General features: G+C 61.8%; 15 protein-coding genes across 15 annotated transcripts in view; 6 read left to right on the top strand and 9 right to left on the bottom strand.

The window, feature by feature from the left end:
* Window positions 1-342: 342 nt before the first annotated feature.
* Window positions 343-2,662, bottom strand: F751_6236 (Uridine kinase-like protein 3; the record flags this gene model as incomplete). The annotated part of the gene is made up of 8 exons (XM_011400679.1): window positions 343-537; window positions 773-899; window positions 1,031-1,224; window positions 1,433-1,516; window positions 1,665-1,779; window positions 1,948-2,085; window positions 2,229-2,445; window positions 2,548-2,662. 8 exons carry the CDS (start codon window positions 2,660-2,662, stop codon window positions 343-345), a joined length of 1,185 nt encoding a protein of 394 aa, XP_011398981.1.
* Window positions 2,663-3,191: 529 nt separating this feature from the next.
* Window positions 3,192-3,548, bottom strand: F751_6235 (hypothetical protein; the record flags this gene model as incomplete). The annotated part of the gene is made up of 1 exon (XM_011400678.1): window positions 3,192-3,548. One exon carries the CDS (start codon window positions 3,546-3,548, stop codon window positions 3,192-3,194), a length of 357 nt encoding a protein of 118 aa, XP_011398980.1.
* A 76-nt stretch (window positions 3,549-3,624) lies between these two features.
* F751_6234 (Uridine kinase-like protein 1, chloroplastic) lies at window positions 3,625-6,334 on the bottom strand (the record flags this gene model as incomplete). Its single annotated transcript, XM_011400677.1, has 9 exons — window positions 3,625-3,662; window positions 3,803-4,092; window positions 4,309-4,511; window positions 4,784-4,867; window positions 5,120-5,372; window positions 5,578-5,768; window positions 5,880-5,947; window positions 6,080-6,128; window positions 6,260-6,334. Coding segments are annotated over 9 exons (1,251 nt in total), but the record flags the coding sequence as incomplete, so codon positions are not given.
* Window positions 6,335-6,933: 599 nt separating this feature from the next.
* F751_6233 (Cytochrome b-c1 complex subunit 7) lies at window positions 6,934-7,504 on the bottom strand (the record flags this gene model as incomplete). Its single annotated transcript, XM_011400676.1, has 2 exons — window positions 6,934-7,167; window positions 7,358-7,504. The coding sequence occupies 2 exons, from the start codon at window positions 7,502-7,504 to the stop codon at window positions 6,934-6,936; spliced, it is 381 nt and encodes a 126-aa protein (XP_011398978.1).
* Window positions 7,505-8,266: 762 nt separating this feature from the next.
* On the bottom strand, window positions 8,267-9,333 carry F751_6232 (hypothetical protein; the record flags this gene model as incomplete). Its single annotated transcript, XM_011400675.1, has 5 exons — window positions 8,267-8,449; window positions 8,545-8,687; window positions 8,787-8,880; window positions 8,965-9,083; window positions 9,318-9,333. 5 exons carry the CDS (start codon window positions 9,331-9,333, stop codon window positions 8,267-8,269), a joined length of 555 nt encoding a protein of 184 aa, XP_011398977.1.
* A 515-nt stretch (window positions 9,334-9,848) lies between these two features.
* On the bottom strand, window positions 9,849-10,655 carry F751_6231 (hypothetical protein; the record flags this gene model as incomplete). The annotated part of the gene is made up of 3 exons (XM_011400674.1): window positions 9,849-10,129; window positions 10,305-10,517; window positions 10,619-10,655. The coding sequence occupies 3 exons, from the start codon at window positions 10,653-10,655 to the stop codon at window positions 9,849-9,851; spliced, it is 531 nt and encodes a 176-aa protein (XP_011398976.1).
* Window positions 10,656-11,087: 432 nt separating this feature from the next.
* F751_6230 (Ubiquitin-fold modifier-conjugating enzyme 1) lies at window positions 11,088-11,986 on the bottom strand (the record flags this gene model as incomplete). Its single annotated transcript, XM_011400673.1, has 4 exons — window positions 11,088-11,193; window positions 11,333-11,469; window positions 11,628-11,777; window positions 11,876-11,986. 4 exons carry the CDS (start codon window positions 11,984-11,986, stop codon window positions 11,088-11,090), a joined length of 504 nt encoding a protein of 167 aa, XP_011398975.1.
* Window positions 11,987-12,073: 87 nt separating this feature from the next.
* Window positions 12,074-12,274, top strand: F751_6229 (hypothetical protein; the record flags this gene model as incomplete). The annotated part of the gene is made up of 1 exon (XM_011400672.1): window positions 12,074-12,274. One exon carries the CDS (start codon window positions 12,074-12,076, stop codon window positions 12,272-12,274), a length of 201 nt encoding a protein of 66 aa, XP_011398974.1.
* Window positions 12,275-12,387: 113 nt separating this feature from the next.
* Window positions 12,388-12,540, bottom strand: F751_6228 (hypothetical protein; the record flags this gene model as incomplete). Its single annotated transcript, XM_011400671.1, has 1 exon — window positions 12,388-12,540. One exon carries the CDS (start codon window positions 12,538-12,540, stop codon window positions 12,388-12,390), a length of 153 nt encoding a protein of 50 aa, XP_011398973.1.
* A 362-nt stretch (window positions 12,541-12,902) lies between these two features.
* On the top strand, window positions 12,903-13,529 carry F751_6227 (hypothetical protein; the record flags this gene model as incomplete). Its single annotated transcript, XM_011400670.1, has 2 exons — window positions 12,903-13,044; window positions 13,234-13,529. The coding sequence occupies 2 exons, from the start codon at window positions 12,903-12,905 to the stop codon at window positions 13,527-13,529; spliced, it is 438 nt and encodes a 145-aa protein (XP_011398972.1).
* Window positions 13,530-13,868: 339 nt separating this feature from the next.
* On the top strand, window positions 13,869-15,064 carry F751_6226 (hypothetical protein; the record flags this gene model as incomplete). Its single annotated transcript, XM_011400669.1, has 4 exons — window positions 13,869-13,935; window positions 14,078-14,199; window positions 14,337-14,534; window positions 14,675-15,064. The coding sequence occupies 4 exons, from the start codon at window positions 13,869-13,871 to the stop codon at window positions 15,062-15,064; spliced, it is 777 nt and encodes a 258-aa protein (XP_011398971.1).
* Window positions 15,065-16,497: 1,433 nt separating this feature from the next.
* F751_6225 (hypothetical protein) lies at window positions 16,498-17,120 on the top strand (the record flags this gene model as incomplete). The annotated part of the gene is made up of 3 exons (XM_011400668.1): window positions 16,498-16,548; window positions 16,696-16,806; window positions 17,097-17,120. The coding sequence occupies 3 exons, from the start codon at window positions 16,498-16,500 to the stop codon at window positions 17,118-17,120; spliced, it is 186 nt and encodes a 61-aa protein (XP_011398970.1).
* Window positions 17,121-17,507: 387 nt separating this feature from the next.
* F751_6224 (Laforin) lies at window positions 17,508-18,520 on the top strand (the record flags this gene model as incomplete). Its single annotated transcript, XM_011400667.1, has 3 exons — window positions 17,508-17,601; window positions 17,724-18,178; window positions 18,386-18,520. 3 exons carry the CDS (start codon window positions 17,508-17,510, stop codon window positions 18,518-18,520), a joined length of 684 nt encoding a protein of 227 aa, XP_011398969.1.
* Window positions 18,521-18,958: 438 nt separating this feature from the next.
* F751_6223 (Photosystem I reaction center subunit XI, chloroplastic) lies at window positions 18,959-19,871 on the top strand (the record flags this gene model as incomplete). Its single annotated transcript, XM_011400666.1, has 3 exons — window positions 18,959-19,093; window positions 19,177-19,553; window positions 19,778-19,871. The coding sequence occupies 3 exons, from the start codon at window positions 18,959-18,961 to the stop codon at window positions 19,869-19,871; spliced, it is 606 nt and encodes a 201-aa protein (XP_011398968.1).
* Window positions 19,872-20,106: 235 nt separating this feature from the next.
* Window positions 20,107-20,952, bottom strand: part of F751_6222 (hypothetical protein) — a gene marked incomplete at both ends in the record, with an annotated part of 2,062 nt that continues 1,216 nt past the window's right edge. The window contains 3 exons of the mRNA XM_011400665.1: window positions 20,107-20,223; window positions 20,374-20,585; window positions 20,767-20,914. Of these exons, the coding sequence (XP_011398967.1) occupies window positions 20,107-20,223; window positions 20,374-20,585; window positions 20,767-20,914 (477 nt within the window). The remainder of the gene's footprint in view (window positions 20,224-20,373; window positions 20,586-20,766; window positions 20,915-20,952) is intronic.

Genomic DNA, 20,952 nt, shown 5'->3' with positions numbered 1-20,952 from the left:
TCCACCTTCTCCCACTTTTAGCGCGCCTGCTCTGCTGAAGCAGGGGCTGCTGCTGCTGCCGAGCTCCTTGCGTAGAATCGCTTGTGCACTTGCAACTGAGCCTGCGAACGAACCCTCTCATGCTCACCAAGATTTGTCTGACATCCCTTGTCAAAGAGCGAGAGAGTGTGCACACTAGCATGGCAGGGAGGTCATGGCAGTGCATGGAAGGGGACATAGAAACTAGAAGGGCTCAACTGCATTACACCTCAGCACACAGCAGTAGACAGGCTGGACATATCTCATCTGTTCTACTCGTATGGGGGATCCTAGCAAAGTACGTCAGGCACACTCACCGCCGCCTCAGTCACAGAAATACCGGTCGCCAAACTCGCCGACGCCGGGGATAACCCGGTACGCCTCCAAGCCCTCGTCAATCTCGCTGGTGATCAGCTTGAGTTTCGGGAAAGCGCGGCAGACGCGGTGCACAGCCTCTGGCGCGGCGATGAGCGACAGGAACAGAATGTGGTCCTCCTGTACCCCCTTGTTCAGCAGTACCTGTCAGAAGGAGGCACGGGCTTGGTGGCTCACCGGGGCCTTTCGAGCACTGTGGCCCCGATGCATCATGCAGTTGCGTGTCATGGGGCGGCAGGCCAGCCACGGCACAGACATTCGCCGGAATAACCATCATAAACTGCGACTTCGCAGCTTCCCTGTTCCCAACCCCTCAAGCTCCCAACCCCTTAAGCTCCCAACCCCTTGAGCTCCCAACCCCTTAAGCTTCCAACCCCACCTGAACGGCCTTCACCGCAGTCTCTCCCGTTCCCACGATGGGATCCATGAGCAGCACATAGCGATCCGCAATGTCTGCGGGAAGCTTCTCGTAGATGGTGTCCTGCTGCAGCACATGGTCACCCACCCTGGAAGGCGCAGAGGGTTGGCGAGGTGGGGTCCGCATGAATGCGGCAGCCTGGGAGCCCTAAACTTATCTCAGCAGGCTCGAGGAATTACTGCACGGCGGATGGCTGCCCCAACACACATCCCTCTCTACCTGTGGATGAGGATCTTGCCGATCTTGATGCCCTTGCAGCAGGCGCGCAGCGCCGGCTCCATGCTCTCCCCCGATCGGATGATGGAAACGCCGCACAACCGCTTGGCAAAGTCCACGCCCACGTAGGGGTGGCCGGTGGGGGTGATCACCGTCTTCTCCGCAAAGGGGAGGTGGCCCAGCCCCGCCTCCACCACCTGGGAACAAAGCAAGGGCAAAGGAGGGATTCAGCATGAGTATAGGCACTTTTGGGGTCAGGGCAACACGACTCTCAGAGCCGGGGGTGCGGGTAAGGCTCCTGTGGCTATGCATCTTGTGCATTCCAATGCACCCCCTGCCCTGGCGTGCATGGGCTGGGGCTGAGACACCCATCAGTGGAAGATCGAACCGCGCCACCCCACCCACCAGTCGTAGTAGGCGATCCGAGTAAAAGGCAAAGTCTGCGGTGGAAGTTTCGCGATCGCGGATGATAGTGTGCATCCCACGGATCTGCGATGGAGTGGTGGACGTTAGGAGGGAGCTGGCTTGGGAAACTGCACGACCTGAAAACTTGGAGGGTGGTACACAATCTCCCCACAGCCTTCCTTACCTCTTCATCTCATCACCCCTCTTCCCCCCTCCCCCCACACAACCCCACCTGGTATGTGCTGGGGATGAGCTCCAGGTTGGTGTACACCCTCCTCAGGTCGTGCTGCTGCAGCTTGGTTCGAATGTGCTCCGTGATAAGGTGGATGGCGACCGAGTTGCCTTCCCTGCGGACAGGCCGGCAGGCGATGGGGATGGATGAAGCCGGCATAGCCCAGCAGAGGGTTGATGGTGCGCGATTTCTGTCTTGCCCTTCTCCCGAGGCCGCGGCGGCCGCCCCTGCAGCCAGAAAACACGCCCCCACCCTGCGCAGTGCCAAGGCAGCTGGTCCGCACCCTGTCCAGGGGACTATGATGTCGGCGTGCTTCCGGCTGGGCGCCACAAACTGCTGGAAGGCTGGCTTGACGAAGCGGGTGTACTGGTGCAGCACGCCCGCCACGTCCCGGCCCCGACAGCTAATGTCGCGCTGGATCCTGCAGGCGGCGAGGGTGTTCTGGGGAGCTTGCCCACCCGCAGACATGAGGAGGGCAGGGGGGGAATCCCAGCAGCAGCAAGTCTGTTTCCTGAGAAGCTTCCCGCCCCCGGCCTCCCAACCCCCCCCCACAACCTCAGCCACCTGCGAGCCAAACGGACGTCATCGTCGGTGTCCACAAAGATCTTCATGTTGAGCAAGCCCCGCACCCCCTCCATGTGCAGCACCAGGATGCCCTCAATGATGATCACGTCGGCGGGGGGGACTCGTCGCGGCGTCTCGGTGCGTCGATGCCTGGTGAAGTCGTACTCTGGCACGTCCACCACCTTCATCGCCTGCGTTCGCAGAGCAAGCACACCCACTCAATCAGAGGGCTGGGAGCATGGCGTCGCAACATTTGGACTCGCCCTTGGACGCGTGTGGGGCGCATGCATTCCAACAGTCTCAGACCTCAACTGCCCACCCCTACTCGCCTTGAGATCCCTGAGGCACTCCACGATCGCAGGCTCATCGAATGCCGTGGGATGGTCAAAGTCGTGGTCTGCGCCGTGCTCGTCCGGAAGCCGGTCAGTCCACATGCTCAGACAGGGAAGTTTTGCTGTCCAACCACAGGAGCGATCAGCAGCCCCCGCCCCACCACAGTGGCCCCACACTCACCCCCAGCATTTGCACTCTGCTCCGGTGTCAGGCCACAGTAAAAGGAGTCTTGTGAGAGCATCACTACACACTGGTCTGTGGGGGGCAGGGCACACACAGGCGTGATGGCGATGGGCTGCGGAGCGAGGGCGCACGCCGACGGCATGGACCCAGGGATGCTGAGGGTGCATGCCCGCCCGCTCCCCAGTCCAAGCCACTCCCCATGCCCACCATGGAGGTTCTGCATGATGAGATCACACACGGTCGTCTTCCCGCTGGCAGTTCCACCCGCCACTCCGATGATGAAGGGCTCTGCGCGCCGGGACACGCGGCTGCGGGAGCGATGGGGCCGGGGCAAGCCCGAGCCAGGGGACAGCTCGTCAGTAGCGGAGGTGGGGCTGATGCACTGATCGAGGCCATCCAGTGCGGGACAGGAGGCTGAGAAGGCCGACACTGTGTGGTTTGGGTCCGTCATGGGGCCTGGACGGGGGTAATTTCCTTTGCCAAGACACTGTGCTTCCGCTCACTGCTCGTCTCTCTGCATGAAACCCTGCGCCTTGATCTCACGGCGCCAACGCCTAGACAGGACCCGATCTCGTCATTGTGCTGACATGAATGCATACTGCTTAGCGCAATGGTATAGGGTCCCAAACGTATTGCTTCAGGGGGTGGCCCGGGTGTCGTGGTCTGCATGTGTCGTGGCCGGAGGGTGATGTGATTCCGCGCCACGTCCGGTTCGCGCACTTCCCCTTTCAAGGGCGCATCATGGGCTGGAGATTCACACGCATCATCATCACATGGCATTTCCGAAGGAGGTATGCGGTGCATCCTCGTATCACGATGACCTGGTGCAGCGACCAGGAGAACAAGCTTCAGGGGTTCTGTGCCGCCGCCTGCCCGCGCCTCAATCACAGAAGTAGCGGTCGCCAAACTCGCCAACACCTGAGGGGAGAGGGATCTCAGGTGCGGGCTGCATCAGGGTGGAAGTTGCACTTTTCGGCAGCCACAACCCTCAAGACCTCCAGAGCAACAACATCCCAGCATGCGGCACCCCCCACCCACCCACTCGACGACGCACTCACCTGGGATCACGGCGAAGGCCTCCAGCCCCTCGTCGATCTCGCTGGTCACCAGCTTGAGGCGGGGGAAGGCGCGGCAGATGCGATGCACGCCCTCTGGCGCGGCCACCAGGTTGAGGAACAGGATGCGCCCCTCATCAACGCCTTTGTCCAGCAACACCTGGATGGCGCGCTGGGCAGAGTACCCGGACGCTAGGATGGGGTCCATCAGCAGCACATAGCGCTCGGCGATGTCGGTGGGCAGCTTCTCGTACACGATCTCGCGCTCCACCGCCGCCCGCACCCCAAGCTCGCTGTCGGCAGAGTGGCGCGGCGGCGCCGGGCCGGCGGGGGAGGGGGGGTCGATGCAGGAGAGAGACGCGACGGGCGCGGCGGGCGAGCTGCGCCCGGCGGGTCCGGCGGGCACGGCCGCCGATCCCTCCCCCGCCGCCCCCAGGTCGGGGCTGGAGGCGCTGGAGCGGTGGGCGAAGCCGGCGCCGGCCGAGGCGCGGCGCGGCACCGCCGACCACGTCTTCTCGCGGTGCACCAGGATCTTGCCGATCTTGATGCCCTTGCAGCAGGCGCGCAGCGCGGGCTCCATGCTCTCCCCCGACCGGATGATGGATACGCCGCACAGCTTCTTGGCAAAGTCCACGCCGACGTAGGGGTGGCCGGTGGGGGTGATCACCGTCATCTCCTGGAAGGGAAGGTGGCCCAGCCCTGCCTCCACCACCTGGGAGGGAGGTGAGGGTGGGTTGGGCCGGGGGGAGCATGAGGGTATGATATGCGGGCTAGAGTGGAGGCTGTGCTGGCTGGTGAGAGAGAGGCGCAGCTGCCTGGAGCAGAGTGCACGTCCTCGAATCATTGAGCCAGAGGGCTGGACGGCTGAGGAGGTTCCAGGCAGGGGAGAAAGTGCAGCAACAAAGGTCCGAGCAGGCAGCGGCACATTATTTGAGCACCCTTCCTGCTGCTCCTGCCTCAGGCAAACACACGACCTGGCCTCACCAGACGCAGGAGGCGGTCAGCGTAGAATACAAAGTCTGCCTTGGATGTCCTCACATCCCTGATGATGGTGTGCATGCCACGGATCTGCAGTGGGGGAGGTTTCGGTGCTTTGTAAGAGGAACTGCAACGTGCAGCCAGGAGGTAGCGCGAACCGCACAAAACACCGCCCCATCAGTCCTGGCCAGTCATGGCTCATCAAGTTTGCAGGCAGATACTCATCAGATTCAGGAACCAAGCAAGTCCAGGCACCTGCCAACCTCCAGTCAGCTGCTTAGACACCATGCCAACCCCCCCCCCAACTCTCTGAGCATCCCATCTCCCTCTCCACCCACCCACCTGGTAGTTGCTGGGGATGATCTCTAGGTTGGTGTAGATCCGTCTGAGATCATGCTGCTGTAGCTTCATGCGGATGTGCTCTGTGATGAGGTCGATGGCCACTGCATTGTCCCCCCGTGCCCAGGGAATGATGACATCAGCATGCTTCCGGGAGGGGGCCACGTAGGTGTCAAAGGCGGGCTTCACAAACTTTGTGTACTGCTCGATCACACCCGCCACGTCACGCCCCCTGTCTGCGACATCGCGCTGGATCCTGCAGCGGTTGGGTTTGAGGAATGGATTGCAAATATCAAGCCCAACCCTTCTTGAAGATGGTAGCATGGTCTCGACCTTCGGCGGGGAACGAAAGAGCTCCACATGCGATGCCTTTCCACACCCCTCCCATGCACCCCCCACTCCGTCAATCTTGCTCCTGCCTCCCAGCTCCCACTTTAAATCCCCCCCCCCCGTTGCCCCACCTGCGAGCCAGCCGGACGTCGTCATCGGTGTCGACGTAGATCTTCATGTTGAGCATGCCGCGGATGCTGGCAATGTGCAGCACCAGGATGCCTTCGATGATGACCACGTCAGCAGGCAGCACGCGCCGCGTGCGATCGCTGCGAGTATGAGTGTTGAAGTCGTACTCCGGGACCTCGAAGGACCTCTGAGCCTGAGCAAGGTTGGATCACCAGCGGAGGGATGCATGGGTGAAGGGCACAGACCTTCAGGTGTTCGGGACTCAACATTGTGGTCACTCCTGCTATCCCCACCATGACCGCACCTTGAGCGCTGTCAGGCAGTCGATGATGGTCTCCTCGTCAAAGGCCTCTGGCACGTCAAAGTTGTACTCTGCACCGTGGGCCCAGGGTGGGAGTTGGAGCATGGCATGGCAGGCAGAGGGGCACTAGCCAGTATCTGCTGCATGTAAAGTTCACGCTCACATGCAGGTCCATGCCTAGAAGTTATCCTCCAATCACTCACCCTGGACATTCTCCAGCTCCTTGGGTGTCAAGGCTCGGTAGAAGGAATCCTACGAGGGAATTTCACTGTTAGTGGACTACATCCCTACCCATCTGCACATGCTGGAACGCAAAATTGAGATGTGAGCCTTCAGTGTCGCTGCCTCGTTGCTATTACCCGCTCCCCAAGCCAAACACGCACCTGGGCCAGCATAACTACGCTCTGCTCCTGCAGGCGCTGAATGATGAGGTCACAAACAGTGGTTTTGCCACTGGCTGCGTTTGGAAAGGGACGAAATGGGAACGTGGATGGGGGGTGGCCGGATGAATGAAGGGAGAAGTCGTTGGGCAGCTTAGCCCCCTCACCGGTGCCGGGGCCTGCCCATGCCCCTCTCCGCCATACCTGTGCCGCCCGCCACACCAATGAAGAAGGGCTCCTGCCTCTGAGTCCATCGCTTGCGATGAGGACTGCCCAGATTACTGTCTTGCCGACCCAGCGAGCTGTTCGGCGCCGGCATGCCTCCACACGACAGCAGGCTAGTGCAGTCCTCCTCTTCCACCTCGAGCCTCCAGGATGCCCGGCTCAGACGCTCTCAAAGAAACTGATACACCGCAACGCGCCGATTTAGATTGCCGCGCACGCTCTTCAGGCTGTTGCCTTCGCCATGCTAAGGCATTGAGCGCTCTCTCCGGGCGCGCTCGCTCCCTCCCTCGAGTAGTGGCCGGGCAGCCCACTGGCTAGCCAGCTTCCAACAACAAAACCAGTGTACACTCATCTCCATCATTTCTACCCATCTCTGATCGCCAATCTGCATCAGCTCTTTGATCTACATGACGAGTGACCCAGCGCATTCTTCCAGGCACCACCCCTTGCGGTCATGGCAGGTGGCGATCGTACGGCCGGCCGCTGCCCAGCTGCTTCCTCTCCTCGTTTTCGGCCTTGACCTGGGCCAGGGTCTCATCCAGGTAGAAGTTGAAGGGTGTCTGCTGCTCCTGGATCTCGTGCGGCAGCTCACTGTGCTTCATCGACATGTCCATGCCACGCTTCAACCGCTGGTTGCGGGCATGCACCTCATCGGGGGAGAGGCGGCGCAGAGCCTCGGCGGTGTCCTGAAGGTCGCAGGGCATGCCGGAGAGGATGGTGAGGACGAGCGCAGGCACTGGAACACCAGTGCGGGCATGCAGGAGATAGAGGGGTTGGGACTTTTGAGTGTCCTCCTCACAGCCTAAAACCCAGACCCTAACCGATCACACAGACACCAATGAGCCTTCACACATCCGCCAACCTCTGATCACTCACCAAGTCGAACTCAGGGTCGTACAGGTCCTCGTACCGCAGTCCCACCTTCCGCAACTCGTTGCCAACAGCCGCCTGGTAGGCGGGGGCGAGCCTCGCAACCAGAGGGTCAAACAGCTTTGCGATGGCTCCCTGGAGTGGGTACTTCATGGGGCAGAGGTGAAGGGCTCGGCATTCCAGGAGGGCCAATGGTACGCATCAACATCCTCGTAGACACTCTTCACTCTGAGAAAACTATGAAAGGTTCATGGAGACTGCAGCACCACCTTACCTTGGCAGCCATGCTGATTCAGTCTCCGAGACACCCGCCTGTGAGAGACAGCCCTGCGCAAAGATGGTCATGGAGCACTCAAGTACCGAGCATATGCTCACAGCACACCAATCAACGCGCATGCGGACAAGGATCGTGGGGCGTCGGAAAACTTTGAAGACATTGAGACTGGGGTCACGGGCGCGAGCCTCGCTCAAGATGAGTGTCGTCATTCACCCAAGCACAGAAGCATAGCCAAGATGATAAACCACAAGGAAATACGGCAAGACTGCCCACGAACTCAGGGTCGGCAACGCACCTGCTGGGAAGAGTGAGCTCACAGCCTGTCACCCGGGATGTTCTGCGCCCCGGCAGCCGTTCGCGTATCCGACAGCCTCAATATCACTCGGGCTTTGGAGCAGGAGACTGGCTAGGGTATGCTCGGTGCCAGGGTCCTCGTCAGGCCCGGGCCTCGTCGTGCGAGTGTCGCAGTACGGGGGTTGGATGGCGGGAAAGGTTGAGTCATGCCGGGTAGTTCTGGGCGCGGGTAGGTCAATTTACAACCCGGGGATAGGTTTGGGGCAATGAGCAAACTTTCAACAGCTGCTGGTGGCAAGAGGGACCTTGCGTAGGCGCCTGTGTAAAGGAACAGAGGCCAGGCCTCACGGCTGGGGCAGGAGCGGCTCCCTCGCGGCATGCCGCCCCTCCGCCAGCGCCATCAGGCGGCCCATGACCGCGCGCGCATCGGCGCCGCGGTCCACCCAGACCGCGGGCGTGCCGCACGCGCCGTAGGGCTTCAGCTGGACGTACTCGGGCGCGTGCTCCGCCAGGGCCCGGATCCCCGCCTCCAGCTCAGCGTCCGTCCCGGCGCCCGCGCCGCCGCGCAGCTTGGCCAGCACTGCTTCGCGCGTCAGCGCGCGCGGCCCGCCGTGCCAAACACGCGCTGGAGGCGGCTGAAGGTCCTGGGCAGCGCGGCCAGAACGGCAGAGGCCTCGCGCGCCGCCACCGCCTCGGTGCCGCTCAGCCGCCGCCGCGCGTCCTCGTTCCGGGACAGGCGGCGCAGCGTGCTCAGGCTCACCACGCCTTCGCTGGACCGGCGTCGCAGCGCGGCCGGTATGGAGGACAGCAGCGCCGCGTCGGCGGCGGAGGGGCGGGGCGGGGCGGCGGGGGTGCCGTCGCCACGCCTCTCGGCGGCGGCCAGGGCCGCGTCAAAGTCGTCGGCAGCCAGGATGCCGCCGGCCAGGGGCTCGAAGTCCGAGTCCCCGGGGAGCAGGGGCTCCAGGGCGCCGGCGTCGGGTCGGGCCGGGCGCGTCGCGCCGCGGGACCCCTCCCCACCCGCCGCGCTCGCCGCGCCCTGGACCTCGGCATGCAGGCGGTCCAGCGCCGAAGCGCCGGCGTCGGCGGCCAGGCTGAAGGACAGCCTGCGCTGGCGGACGGCCTGCGGCTGCCGGGCTGAGGCAGGATACACTGGCGGCCTGCCTGCGAGGGGATGAGGGGAGGTATGTGCAGGCTCAGTAGGCTGGAGACGGACGTGGTGGGCACTTACTTTGGACAAGGCTGGTCCGAGGGGCTGTTTGACACGTCAGAAAGTGTCTCCAGCAGCCCTGCCCCCAACCCAGGAACCATTCTCCCCTTCCTCCTCACTGCACTGAGCCTACACCCAGCTTCGACGCCGCAGCAATCCCTCCAATCTCCCCCTGCTCCATTTCTCACCAGAGGTGGAGGGCATGGCCCTGCTGCCCAGCAGGCGCTGCTGCAGGGCGCTCTCCGGGGTCTCGCAGGGGGCCGCCGCCCGGCCCCGCGCCGAAGGCGTGGCGGGGAGCGAGTCGGGGCGCGGTGGCAGGTCGGCCAGCGGCACCTCCGGCACGGCCTCGGGGTAGGGCGGGAGGAAGTCGTGGCAGGGCGGGACGACGCGCCCCGCCCGCGCCCGCAGCGCCTCGCCCTCCTCGGCCCGCCCCGCCTCCTCCGCCAGCATGGCCCGCTGGTGCAGGTGCTCGGCGTAGGAGTCCAGGAGGTGCCGGCTCAGGGCGCCCTGCAGCGCCTCCCGGTCGTGCTCCAGCGCCGCAGCCGGGCCCCGGCGCGGGCTGCAGGCGCCGCCGTGGGGCGACGGCGCGGCCTCCATGCCGGGCGGCCGGGGCCGCAGCGCGATCATCAGCTGGGGCTCGGTGCGGGTGGAGTGGGGGGCGACGGGGAGTGGGACCCAGTCGCTGGTCAGGATGCCGGGGAGCAGGTGCTGCAGCTGGGCTAGGTGATCCGTCTGCAGCGGGTGGGTGGGGAGGGGGTGTGGTGGGCGGGGGATGAGGGGTGGAGGCTGATGAACAGATTCGAGGAGGGGGTCCTTGTGCGGCAAGACCATGTGCGAGAGTACCTCTCCCACACAAGCACGTAGATGCTCCTGGACTGGACGCCCCATACCCGCACCGTGAAACGCCGGCTGCAGGCTTCCTCCACAGCGGGGCGGATGGTCTGGAAGGTGGTGCGAGCCCCCCGAGCCTTCATCATGCCGTGCACCGTCTGGACGGCCACTGCGGGATGTGAAGATCGGGGGTTGATGTTCAAGGATGATCCTTGGAAAGGCACAGATGTGCAGATGTGAGAGTTGCAGTGCCATCGACGGAGAGCGGAGGTCCAGGACAAGGAATACCTGCCTCGCGGGCCACAGCCACTTCCTGGTCATCCCCCCACGTCCCAAACCCTCACCAAACATGTCCTTGTAGACAGCCAGCTTCTTTGGGAGAGGCTGCTGCAGGGATCCAGGGTCCGCCCCCCGCTTGCGTGGGGACTTGCCCTTTGTGGGCTCGGGGCTGGGAGACTGGGGCGATGGAGCCACCCCCTCATCACCCCGTGGGGAGGGACTGGGTGCCTTGTACTCCACACCGGCTGCCGCCAAGAGGGCTAGGCCGCGGCGTGCTCCTGAGGTGATGAGTATGGGCCGAGGTGGGGGTGAGAGGACAGGGGAGGTGGGGGGTTGTGTGGGAGCCCGACCAACGGATGCGACGCAGCAGCTCCCTCACGAACCTCGTCGAATGGGTGTCTTGGTCTTCCCCACATGCACAGGACTGGCGACTGGACTGAGACAGGGTTTGGGCTGCTTTGAGGCAGGGACGTCGCCGATGGCAGCGACGTCCAGGGCTGTGGGTCGAGCCTTCCGTTTCCGATAAAAGCTCGACACTGTGGGCCCCCCCTCCCCATTGGATTGACGGCGTGTGGCCGTCATACCAAGCTCTGATTGAGCAGTCTCTGTGCAGGGTCCAGCACCGTCTGGCGATGTAGGGTCGAACCTGGCTACAAGTACTCTTGCCGAATCACGGAGCTTGTCCGGGACGGGCTCCCGCCACGGAATTTGAATTCGAAGCCTGCGCTCGCGCCTTCCAGCTTAAGTGAGGGTTTCTTGATAACCCTGACACATAATGAATTGCTTCTACTGCGCCGTAATTTCGAATTTTTAACATTTCAATGGATACAAAATATTAGCCCCGCCTATCAGTTGTTTGCTTTGACGACTCCACTTTCCACCAGGTATGGTACCTCGGCCGCAAGCCAAGGCGCCAGACCCAGGCACAGAGCATGTGCAACGCCGAAATGAGGACTACGGTAGGGATTGTGGTGTAAAATGTTTATCGACATTACAATAGGAGGTAAGAGAGTAGGAGATTGTCAGGCTTCAAACAGAAACAATCATACATCAGTACCCAGAGCATGTGCTGCATCCACCCATGCCTCCCCACCTGTTCTTGGCCCATAAGGGCTTGAAGTGGATGGTGAGGCAGATCTTCCCCCCTCGGTACATCTTTGCTGTTTTGCCGTCAAGTTCTGGGAGCTCTATCTCAGGCGCGGTCGTCGGATAGGTGGCTGGGATGTCAAACTGTGGTGTGAGATGAGGTGTATGGGGGGGAGTGGCAGGAAGGTACCGGATTATGCAAGGAATGGGGGATGCCACGATGAGCAAGCCTTCCATGGTAACATACCGCAAGGGGCAGTACAGGTCGCCAGCATGGCTGTCTCCCATCTCTTCCTCGGCACCTGGAAGTTGAACTCATACTTGACCAGCTCGTGGATGTACCAGCACTTTCCCTGCCAGTGGGTGCCCTCCTTGTTCGTGGGCTTGATGGTGAACCAGTCCAGGTCACCTCGTTTGTTGATCTCGATGTACTTGATGAGGGCTTGAATCTCCTGTGTGAGCGTGAGGATGTTGGACAGGATCTCAAGAGGTACCTACTCCACTCTCTTGGGAACTTTCCTCGAGCACACCGAATTCAAACTCAATGTACCTCCTTGAGTCGGGCTTGCCATGCATCCTTATCGCGTGGCCCGGCTTTGACTGTGAGCAGGGGGATCTTCTGCACAGTTGCCCGAGTGGATGGATCCCAAGACTCTGCCATGCTCGGCGGGTGATTAAAAGTCTCAAGACTGTAATAACTTGGCAGCTATGAAGTACGATTGATATATACTGAGTGGGTGGCAACGGAATGGAAGCAGGAGTGGTCCACGCGGTCGGCAAGCTCTGTGAGACACTAGCCACTATGCCACCCGGCGAATCAGGCTCTGTATGGATCACGTCACTTTTCAAGTTAGATGTGTTTCGGTGGCTAGTTGCCTATATACTGCAAGGTGGTATGCCAACGTTGTATCTCTCGCGCGCTCACCGTTCACCAACCAAGCTCATGTGATCGAACTTCATCCATCGGAGGAACACATCCGGTCATGCGCGCAGCCTTACAATGGGCCGTGCGCGTCAAATGTACATCTAGGCGCTCTAAGGAGTTTCGATGTGCGCTGCAGCCTACAAGGCATGCTTCTCAGCGGGATGCATGTCACATGCGCATGGTTGGACATGGACCGGCCTAAATCCCACTCGCCGCGGTCTGGCAGATCTGAGCGCGTGCCGGGCTGGGAAGAGCTCGCCTGAGACACGACAGAAGCTTGAATTGACCATCAGGTGGGGTCCCACTGCACCGACACAGTGCTGGTGGAAACTGTACACCTGGAGAACCTGAACCTACCAGCCGTCACAACTTTGCAGGGATTTGCAGGGACCCGAGGAGCTGCAAGCGGTTGCGCTCCTGCGCGCTCATGCCTTTTACACTTACCCTCCAGAGAGGGCCTTTGCCGGGCAGGTGTGAGGCTGTGGGAGCTTTTGAGGTGGATTCTCCAACGCATCAGCACATATGCCTCTGACCCCCCACCAGCATCCCCACCCTGCAGTTGCACCAGCTGATGAAGGTGGAGGAGGAGGTCCGAGAACTTGGGCATGCGATAGCATCCTTCCCACTGGACCAGGCCGGCCTCGATCTTCGAATGACCAGCCTTGTGGCTCTGGCTGACGCCAGCCGGCACGCTGACCTGGACCCGGGCTACCACATCCCCAGCAAGGACGGAGTGGTGCTGTCAACACTAGATCTCTACATTGCATCGGCCCTTCCTGGGGAGTACCTCATTGGTGAGGAGGACAGCAGAAGGGAAGCATCCCTGATTTTAGGGGGGAAGACGATGCCCCTGGGAGCAGTACCGGAGTCCTGCCTGTGTCGCTGTGGTACAATGTGCAGCTCGGTCCAGCATGCACCCACCTTCACTTCCAGTCAAGATGCTACTCCTGGGACGGAGCGTGCCCCTCCCTCAATTCCCGCAGGCCGCACCAGGAATGCAGCATACCTTGCAAACCTGGCGACAGCCGAGGGGGTGAAGAGGCGAGGCATCGGGCGCAGCCTGGTGAGCGCTGCGAGGCAGCTGGCGCGGGAGCATGGCGTGGATGCCCTGTACGTGCACACCCTGGCGGTGAACACGGTGGCGCGCGACTTCTATGCCAGCTGCGGATTCGTGGTGGAGCGGGAAGAGAGCAGCAACACCGCGCATTACAGAGGAAAGTGCCTGGATGGGGTCGAGGGGAAGGGTCGCACCGTCCTCCTCCGGGACACCCAGTTGTAATGACAAGCCTATGGTTGGAGAAGGGAACATGATAGCCTCCGACACCTGTGGCCGCAGCATGGCACCGTTTCCAAAAATTCAACAGCGCGCCTTATGGTCATGAGGCCACCTCGGCATCCCGACCACACAGCGCCTTGAACACCACCATTCTCTGTATCTCAATATGGAGGTCCGGCTCTCATGATGAGCGTCTTCGCCACCCCGATGGCCCTGTCGGATGCGAGGCGGGGCGTGCCCGAGTGTGCTCCCCTCGGGAGCTGTAGGCCGGCAAGGACCTCCTGTAGGCACATGCCGGCCCATCGAGTGCAGTCCTGGAAGCCTCAGCGCAGGGGATCGGTCATGAAATCCAAGGCCAAGGACTCGTTGGAATCCCTGCGCGATCAGGCTGCCAGGGATTACGAGCTGGGTGAGAGGGCGTGTGGTTGACAGGCATGTGTTTTGTTGTGCAATAGGAATGGCCACCATGCATAGCCGTGGAGCTTACACCTCGGCATGAAGCTGTTGGACACAGTCCCCCCCATCCATGACTTCCCATCTCGTGGCTACAGGGCGCCAAGCAGGGCGGGATGCAGATGACCTGGTAGCAGAGCAACTAGGCCTCTCCTCAAGCCGAGAGTTGTCGGGCGTGCAGGAGCGATACAAGGACAGGATCAAGGAGTCCCTGGAAAAGGTCAGGAGGAGAGAACGACTGCGTTGGGTCTGCTGCGAGCCTGTATGGTGCACCTGCTGTCCCATTGCAAGATGCCATTGTCCCAAGGCCAGCAGCTTATCCTTTCGCAACCCCCCCCCAATCACCAACCCCTTTAGAGGGCAAAGGAGCTGCAGAGCCAGCAGGCGCAGCGTGAAAGGGGCATGAAGCTGGGGAAGATTGCCTACGGCAGGGGACGCTACTCTGCAGCTGTCACCCTTTTCGAAGCCGCGCTGGAAGAGGAGGGCCCCTTCTCCCACCTGGGAGGAGACATCCAAATGTGGCTTGCTCTCTCCTACCAGGCAAGTTTATCTTGGGTGAAATGGTCACTCATCTCTAGAGCCTGCAAAGGGGATATACTGTGCCACCACAGTACAGTCTGGCTGTCAGGCTGCCTGTCGTACCTGGCCACAGCGGCCCCCTCTCATCTCTCCATGTCCTCCCAATCACTTTGCAGGCATGTGGGCGGGAGGCTGAGTGCATCGACGTGTACAAGCGCCTGGAGGAGTCGCACCCGCTCCCATCCACGCGGCGTCGGGCGGCCGACCTGCGCTACATCATGGAGGCCCCCAAGCTGCCCCTCAGCGACAAGGACAGGGTGCACATCCCTGTGCTGAAGAACATGGACGTGAACAGGGGCGTCCGGGCACCCACAAACCGGCCCAGGGCCCCGCCGACGACCGCGTCGAAGCGCGAGAAGACGTGGGACGAGCGGTTCTGGGAGACCTATGAACCGCCCCAATACCTGACCAACAAGTACGTCTGGTTTGCATCCAGCCTGCTGGCTGTGGCCGTGAGCATCTACGGCAACATGGCCCGGCATGGGCTGGGCAGGCTCAGCTTGTGATGCCCGTTGGAGGTGTACTTTGTGATAAGATGCATTTGAAGAACCGATGAGGGGTGATAGGTGTACCAATGTTCCTCTGTACATGTACATGCTAGTTACTGTTCAGATCAACTTCGGGAACACGATGCCCTTTGGTCCGGGGGCAGTACCAGAACGGTGTCGATGGCCACCTCGTCACCGCTGCGATGCCTTCGTGCATTCGACAATGCATTCCTGGAATCATGTCATGACAACAGACGACCCGAGAACAAGACCACACCACCAGATCACTATGCGGCAGGCAGTCGGTGCCCCCGTTGTTACACTGACCGGTGCGTGGATGCCGGCATGACCTCGCTGATCATTCCCTTTAGGATTCTGAAATGTCTTTTAATGCTCCGTTTTACCTACCATAGGTATCACCGGACCCCTGCGACGGGATTTGAGGGACATCGTGGAGCGGCTAGGCGGCACGTATTGTGGAGACTATCGAGCTGGACACACGACGCATTTGGTGTGTTGCGGGCTGCTCATGGGCTCCTTCCTCACCGAAAAGCTTCAAGCTGCCCAGCAGTCTGCCAGTACCGCGATCGTGGACGCGCAGTGGCTGAGAGAGAGCGACGCCTGCGGGAGATTCGTGCCTTGTGCCCCCTACCAGCGTCAGTACGCCGCCTCGGTAGAGGACAGCAACTCCACCTCGGAGCGTCCATGGTCGGTAGAGAAGCCACGCTGTGAACCTCCCGCTGCAGCCTCTCCGAGACTGCAGGACGTCTGCGATCTCCTATTCGTCGCTGGGCAGTCCCATGCACACGGTAGGTGCGCATGTTGGCAAGTCTTAGGCGGTCCACAGTATTTTGATCACAGCCAATCATATATACAAAACCTCTCTAGCAGGCACCATGGACGACGATCCACGAGATAGCTTGAGCGCATTTGGCAAGCTCTCCCTCAGCCCCACCCTGCTGGGTCAACATGAAGAGCAGGGGCAACCCTGGACACCTCCAGTCAGCCTGCCTGCCCATAATGGTGATGAGGCACCAGCGGCAGACAAACACGTCACAAGAAGTCCCATGGACCCTGAAGCACAGGGAGCCTCATCTTTTGCTGCCAACGATGGTGACCTGTGCCCCTCCCCGGTCGCACGTGCTGTCCCAGGCTCGCGCATTGAGCTGCAGGGTCAGTATGCCAGGCACAGGGATGGGAAGAATGCGATGCTGGCGGCCATCCAACAGTACCATGGCGTTGCCACCATGGCTGATGCAAGGTTCTGGCGTGGGGCCGGAATCACTGCACCCAGTGGAGCTACCTGCAGGGTTCGAACAGGTATGATGGCGGAAAGGGAGGGGCGGGAGGAGCAGAATTCGTACCACCATTCCCCGATAATGTCTGGCCTCTGACCCCTTCTGGCCCCCACACAACCTTGTGCTGCAGGTGACCTCACTCACGGGGCCACCATGCTCTACGATGTCAGCCCTGGAGGGAGCTTTCAGTATGCCAATGTCTTGGTGAGTGAAGTGGAGTCTGTGCACATCATCAGGGCTCTCCCCATCAGCACTGATTTGCCGTAGAGGTCAGGGTGTGCATGCACGATGCCCAGAGCCTGGCATGAATCCACATAAACAACTGCTCACCATTCTTATCATCGTCCCCAGGTTCACTCCATCTACCAGCTGGCACCGGATGGCGAGGTGTGGATGCTGCACAAGTACCTCTTCACTCGTCAGGACCTCCAAGAACGCACGACCTGGCGAAAGTTCCTCCAAGTGAGTGTGTGAAATGGCAATGTGAGGCAGGTCGTTTTATATGGACATACATGAGGCTCTGCTCAAATGCACAGTGATGGTCTGAAGCTGGAGCATCGGGCTAGATTATCTGAACCCCCCTCCGATTCAAGGCTGAAAACATTTACCACACTCATGCAGAAGCACCAGGTGTCCGAGAACGAGTTGGTGATGTCCAGCGGGGACTACCACAGCCCCCTGGACCTTGTTCAGGGCACCTTCAAGCTGACCCTGGGAGGAGCCACACCCCTGCCCGCCAGCGCCACTGGCAGAAAGTTCTGTCGGTGGGCTCTTGACCCAAGCACGGGGAGGAGTGTCTCCCTGAAAGCTGTGCTTGTCAGGGATTCCACAAGCCGAGGCTAATTGTGTGTGACCAAAATCCATCCTGGCCACTAGTTCGCGCGCGAGCGCATCAATAGACAGAAAAGGTGCCAGGCTAAAGCATCAAGAGCAATCGTCGCGCCACATAAACCTTTGGTTGCGGTCCATGCCATGATCAGACACTCAACAGAGAAGTCGTCCCGATGAGACCATGCTCGGCCCAGGTCACGAGGGGTGTTGTCGCGACCCACCAGCCACGACTCCTGGCCGCTGCGGGTCAGAGCCCGTCGTGTCGCCGCGTGAGGTCAAGGAAATGCCTCAGCTCGCCTTCCGAAACGGTTACAGCTACGCAAGAGGCGCGCATGGTCTCGGAGTACAATGCGACCATGGCTGCCAAGATGGGCTGGTCCAGCACGCGCTCGGGCCTCAATCCCTTCGAGTATCATCCTGAACGAGGTGCGCGAGGATGTTGTTCTTCAGGATACTTCTCATTCAGCCAAGTGCGGGGTCTCGGGCGCCCTGTCACCTGGCATGTGGGTGCTCCGGCTTCCCATGGCCTGCCCCCCTTCCCACGGCAGGCATATACTACCACTACCTGACGTCAGACCTGCTCCTGGGCAGCCAACCGCGGTCGCCAGGGGATGTGGCCCACCTTGCAAAGGACGAGGGCGTGGATGCCATCCTCAACCTGCAGCAGGACCGTGACCTGAGGCACTGGGGCGTGGACCTGGCCTCGCTCAGGCACGCCGCCTCGGAGCATGGCGTGCAGTACATGCGGGCTCCTGCAGTCGACTTTGACCCAGGGAGCCTGCGTCACGCCCTGCCCACCGCGGTCGGCATGCTCCTGGAGGCCCTGAGCCAGGGTCGGCGGGTGTTCGTGCACTGCACCGCAGGCCTGGGTCGGGCTCCCGCTGCCTGCATCGCCGCCATCTACTGGGCGGGTCTGGGGGTCCTGCCGGCCCGAGACGGCCTTGTCCGTCTGGAGGATGCATACAAGTACGTCACAGACATTCGGCCTTGTGGTCCCAACCAAGTGCGGCGTGGGTGGGGGTTGCTTCCTTGGTGGAAGGGAGGCTGTGACGAGTCAAGGCTGGCGGAGTGAGCCCACCATGGCCTGAACACCGCATTCATAGGTTTACATGAGGAATGTGATGTTGCTCAGGGCTGCCTGGGAGGTATGGGTGTTTCCCGAATCACAGATCTGCATCCCTCCGACGCACCCATGTGCATTCTGCTGCAGGACGCCATTCGAGGGGCGACCGGGGACCTGCTGCTGGGCCACTCGGCAGGAGACCTCCAGCCCCGAGGTGCACAGGCTTTTGCCACTTTGAGCGTAGGAGATAGAGAAATAATCGTGGACAGGCTGCAGATGTAGTCGGCCGTGCCAGTCAGTCGTGCAGGGGCAAACTGCTCTGGTGTGATCTGTATATGCAAATGTTTCCTGCAATCAATGTTTGAGTGTCTGAGTACCCTGTGAGATGTCATGATGTGATTAGAACCCCCACCTGTAACTGGTATTTGAAGCGAGGCCATCCCCGTGTGTTTGACCCGGGTGCGCTCTACGATGTGATACTGATCCGCATGGAACCAGACCGGGGGATGTCGAGCTGGAAGGTTGCACGCGATACACCTCCCACCCCGAGTTATCTAATCGTTTGAGCCAGCCTAGATACCATGCAGGCCATTAGCTCCCTCACCCTCCGCCCATGCCTGGCCTTTCAGAGCACCAGGGCCTGCCCGGCAGGTCCTCGCCGGTTCTCTCGGGTGGTCAGAGCCGCTGCTGAGCCCAGGCAGCAGGTGAGCGCACGCGGCGATGATGGTGGTATCTGCTCGCTTGTATGCCGCCTCCAGGAGCGTTGAGGCGCTCTGGAATCGGAGCAAGGCGCTGGGGATCGGTCGGAGCCCCGACCATGAGTTGGGGCGCGCGCCTCTGCTGCTCCAGGCGTTCGTGGGCCTCGTATACCCGCCGAGAGCACGCCAGGCGCCTGCAGTTAGATTATGCAACGCAATTTCTCCTCCTCACGCGCGCAGGCCATCCAGCCCATCAATGGCGACCCCTACATCGGCATGCTGGAGACCCCCGTGACCTCCTCCCCGCTGGTGGCGGGCTTCCTCTCCAACCTCCCTGCCTACCGTATCGGGGTGTCCCCCCTGCAGCGCGGCGTGGAGATCGGTCTGACCCATGGCTTCTTCCTGGTCGGGCCCTTCATCAAGCTCGGACCCCTGCGCAACATCCCCGGCGTCGCAGAGCAGGCCGGGAGCCTCTCTGGAGCAGGCCTGGTCCTCATCCTCGCCGTCTGCCTGTCCATCTACGGCAAGTCCACCTTCCAGGGTGACGGCCCAGAGGTCGGGGTCAAGACGCTGTCAGGGCGCAGCATCAGCCGCGACCCCCTGCAGAGCGCCGATGGGTGAGTGGAAGATGCAGGGAGACGATCAAGGAAGGAGGGTTTGGGGGCGGGGCGGAGATCAGGCAGGTCGACGGCAAGGCGTGTACTCAATGCTGGGCTGTGCCAGCAGCAGGGACATGAATGGTGCCTGTTCCCACTTGTCTGCTAAGAGTCTGTGAATTCTGAGCCCTCCCCCTCCCTCCCCTCGTCACGTCATCTCCTCTCCCCCTCCTTGACCCTTGCAGGTGGGACAACTTCGCGGCCGGCTGGCTGGTGGGCGGTCTGTCTGGCGTCGGCTGGGCATACGTGTGCACCCAGATCCTCCCTTTCTACCGCTGAAGGGCGTGCCAGCGTCGTATGGGCTGCTGCACCGCATGCGCATTCCCTACCAATGAGAAGACGTCCCAGTTTCCGTGCACTGTGTACAAGTCAGGATCGGGGGCTGACCCCTTGTAGACAAAGCAATACCCGTTGAGTTCATGAAGGGCAGGAGTTGTTAAAGAGGGGCCTGGGGGCCCCTGCATCTTGGCAAAGGGGGTGTCTACACAGCCCAGGGGTTTTCGCACCGCGCCCCTCACGGCTCCCTCCACTCCCGCCCCGGGGCGCGGAACTCGCCGTCGACCCGCCCGCCCAGGCTTCCTGGATTATACCGAGCCATCATTCGCTGCTGAAACTCGGACCGCGGCTCCGACTCCCCCGACTCCCGCGCCGCCCAGCCGCCCAGCGCGGCGCGCAGGCGCGCCGCGCCGTCCCGCAGCCGCCGCGTCGTCGGCTCCAGCGCGCTGCGCACGCTGCGCCCCGCGTCCGCGCCCGGCTGGCCCAGCTCCATGGCCTGGGCCACGTAGGTCCCCGCCAGCGCCAGCGCGCCGAAGCCCAGCAGCGTGCCGTAGACCAGGGCCCGTAGGCCCGCCACGTAGGTCCTCCGCGCCACCTCCACCGCCTCGGGTGACAGCGCCCGCACGGGCGCCTCCGCCTGCCCCGCGCCGGAGCCCTGGGGGATGTTGAACCTGTCTCGGCCCAGGCTCAGACGCGGGATGTGGCCCAGGCCCGCGCCTGGCAAGGGCGATGGGGATGGCGAGCGCAGGATGTGAGGCTGTGGATCACACTCTGCAGACAGGCAGACAGCCACTGCCCTCTGCTGTTTCTGGATGTCACGCAGCTCAGGAAGGTCCGCTTGCAAATGGTGAATCACAAGATGCGACCTCATCCCTCGCTCTCACACCAGGAACCTCACCCGGCCCCGCTCCGGCCATGCGGAAGCGGTAGCGCTCCTCCGGCGTCAGCGGCGGCAGGGAGCCCTTTACGCGCCGGTGGAAAGCCTTCCTCTGGGCGGCGTGGGGGTCGTCGATGCGGGCCTGCTGCTGCAGAACCTCGGGCAGGACCTAGTGGGGGGGGGGGGGGGGGGGGATGATACGAGGGG

This window comes from Auxenochlorella protothecoides (assembly GCF_000733215.1).
Source record: "Auxenochlorella protothecoides strain 0710 unplaced genomic scaffold scaffold85, whole genome shotgun sequence".
Lineage (NCBI taxonomy): Eukaryota > Viridiplantae > Chlorophyta > Trebouxiophyceae > Chlorellales > Chlorellaceae > Auxenochlorella > Auxenochlorella protothecoides.
Note: the sequence above shows the minus strand (reverse complement) of the source record. Positions and strands in the feature narration are given on the sequence as shown.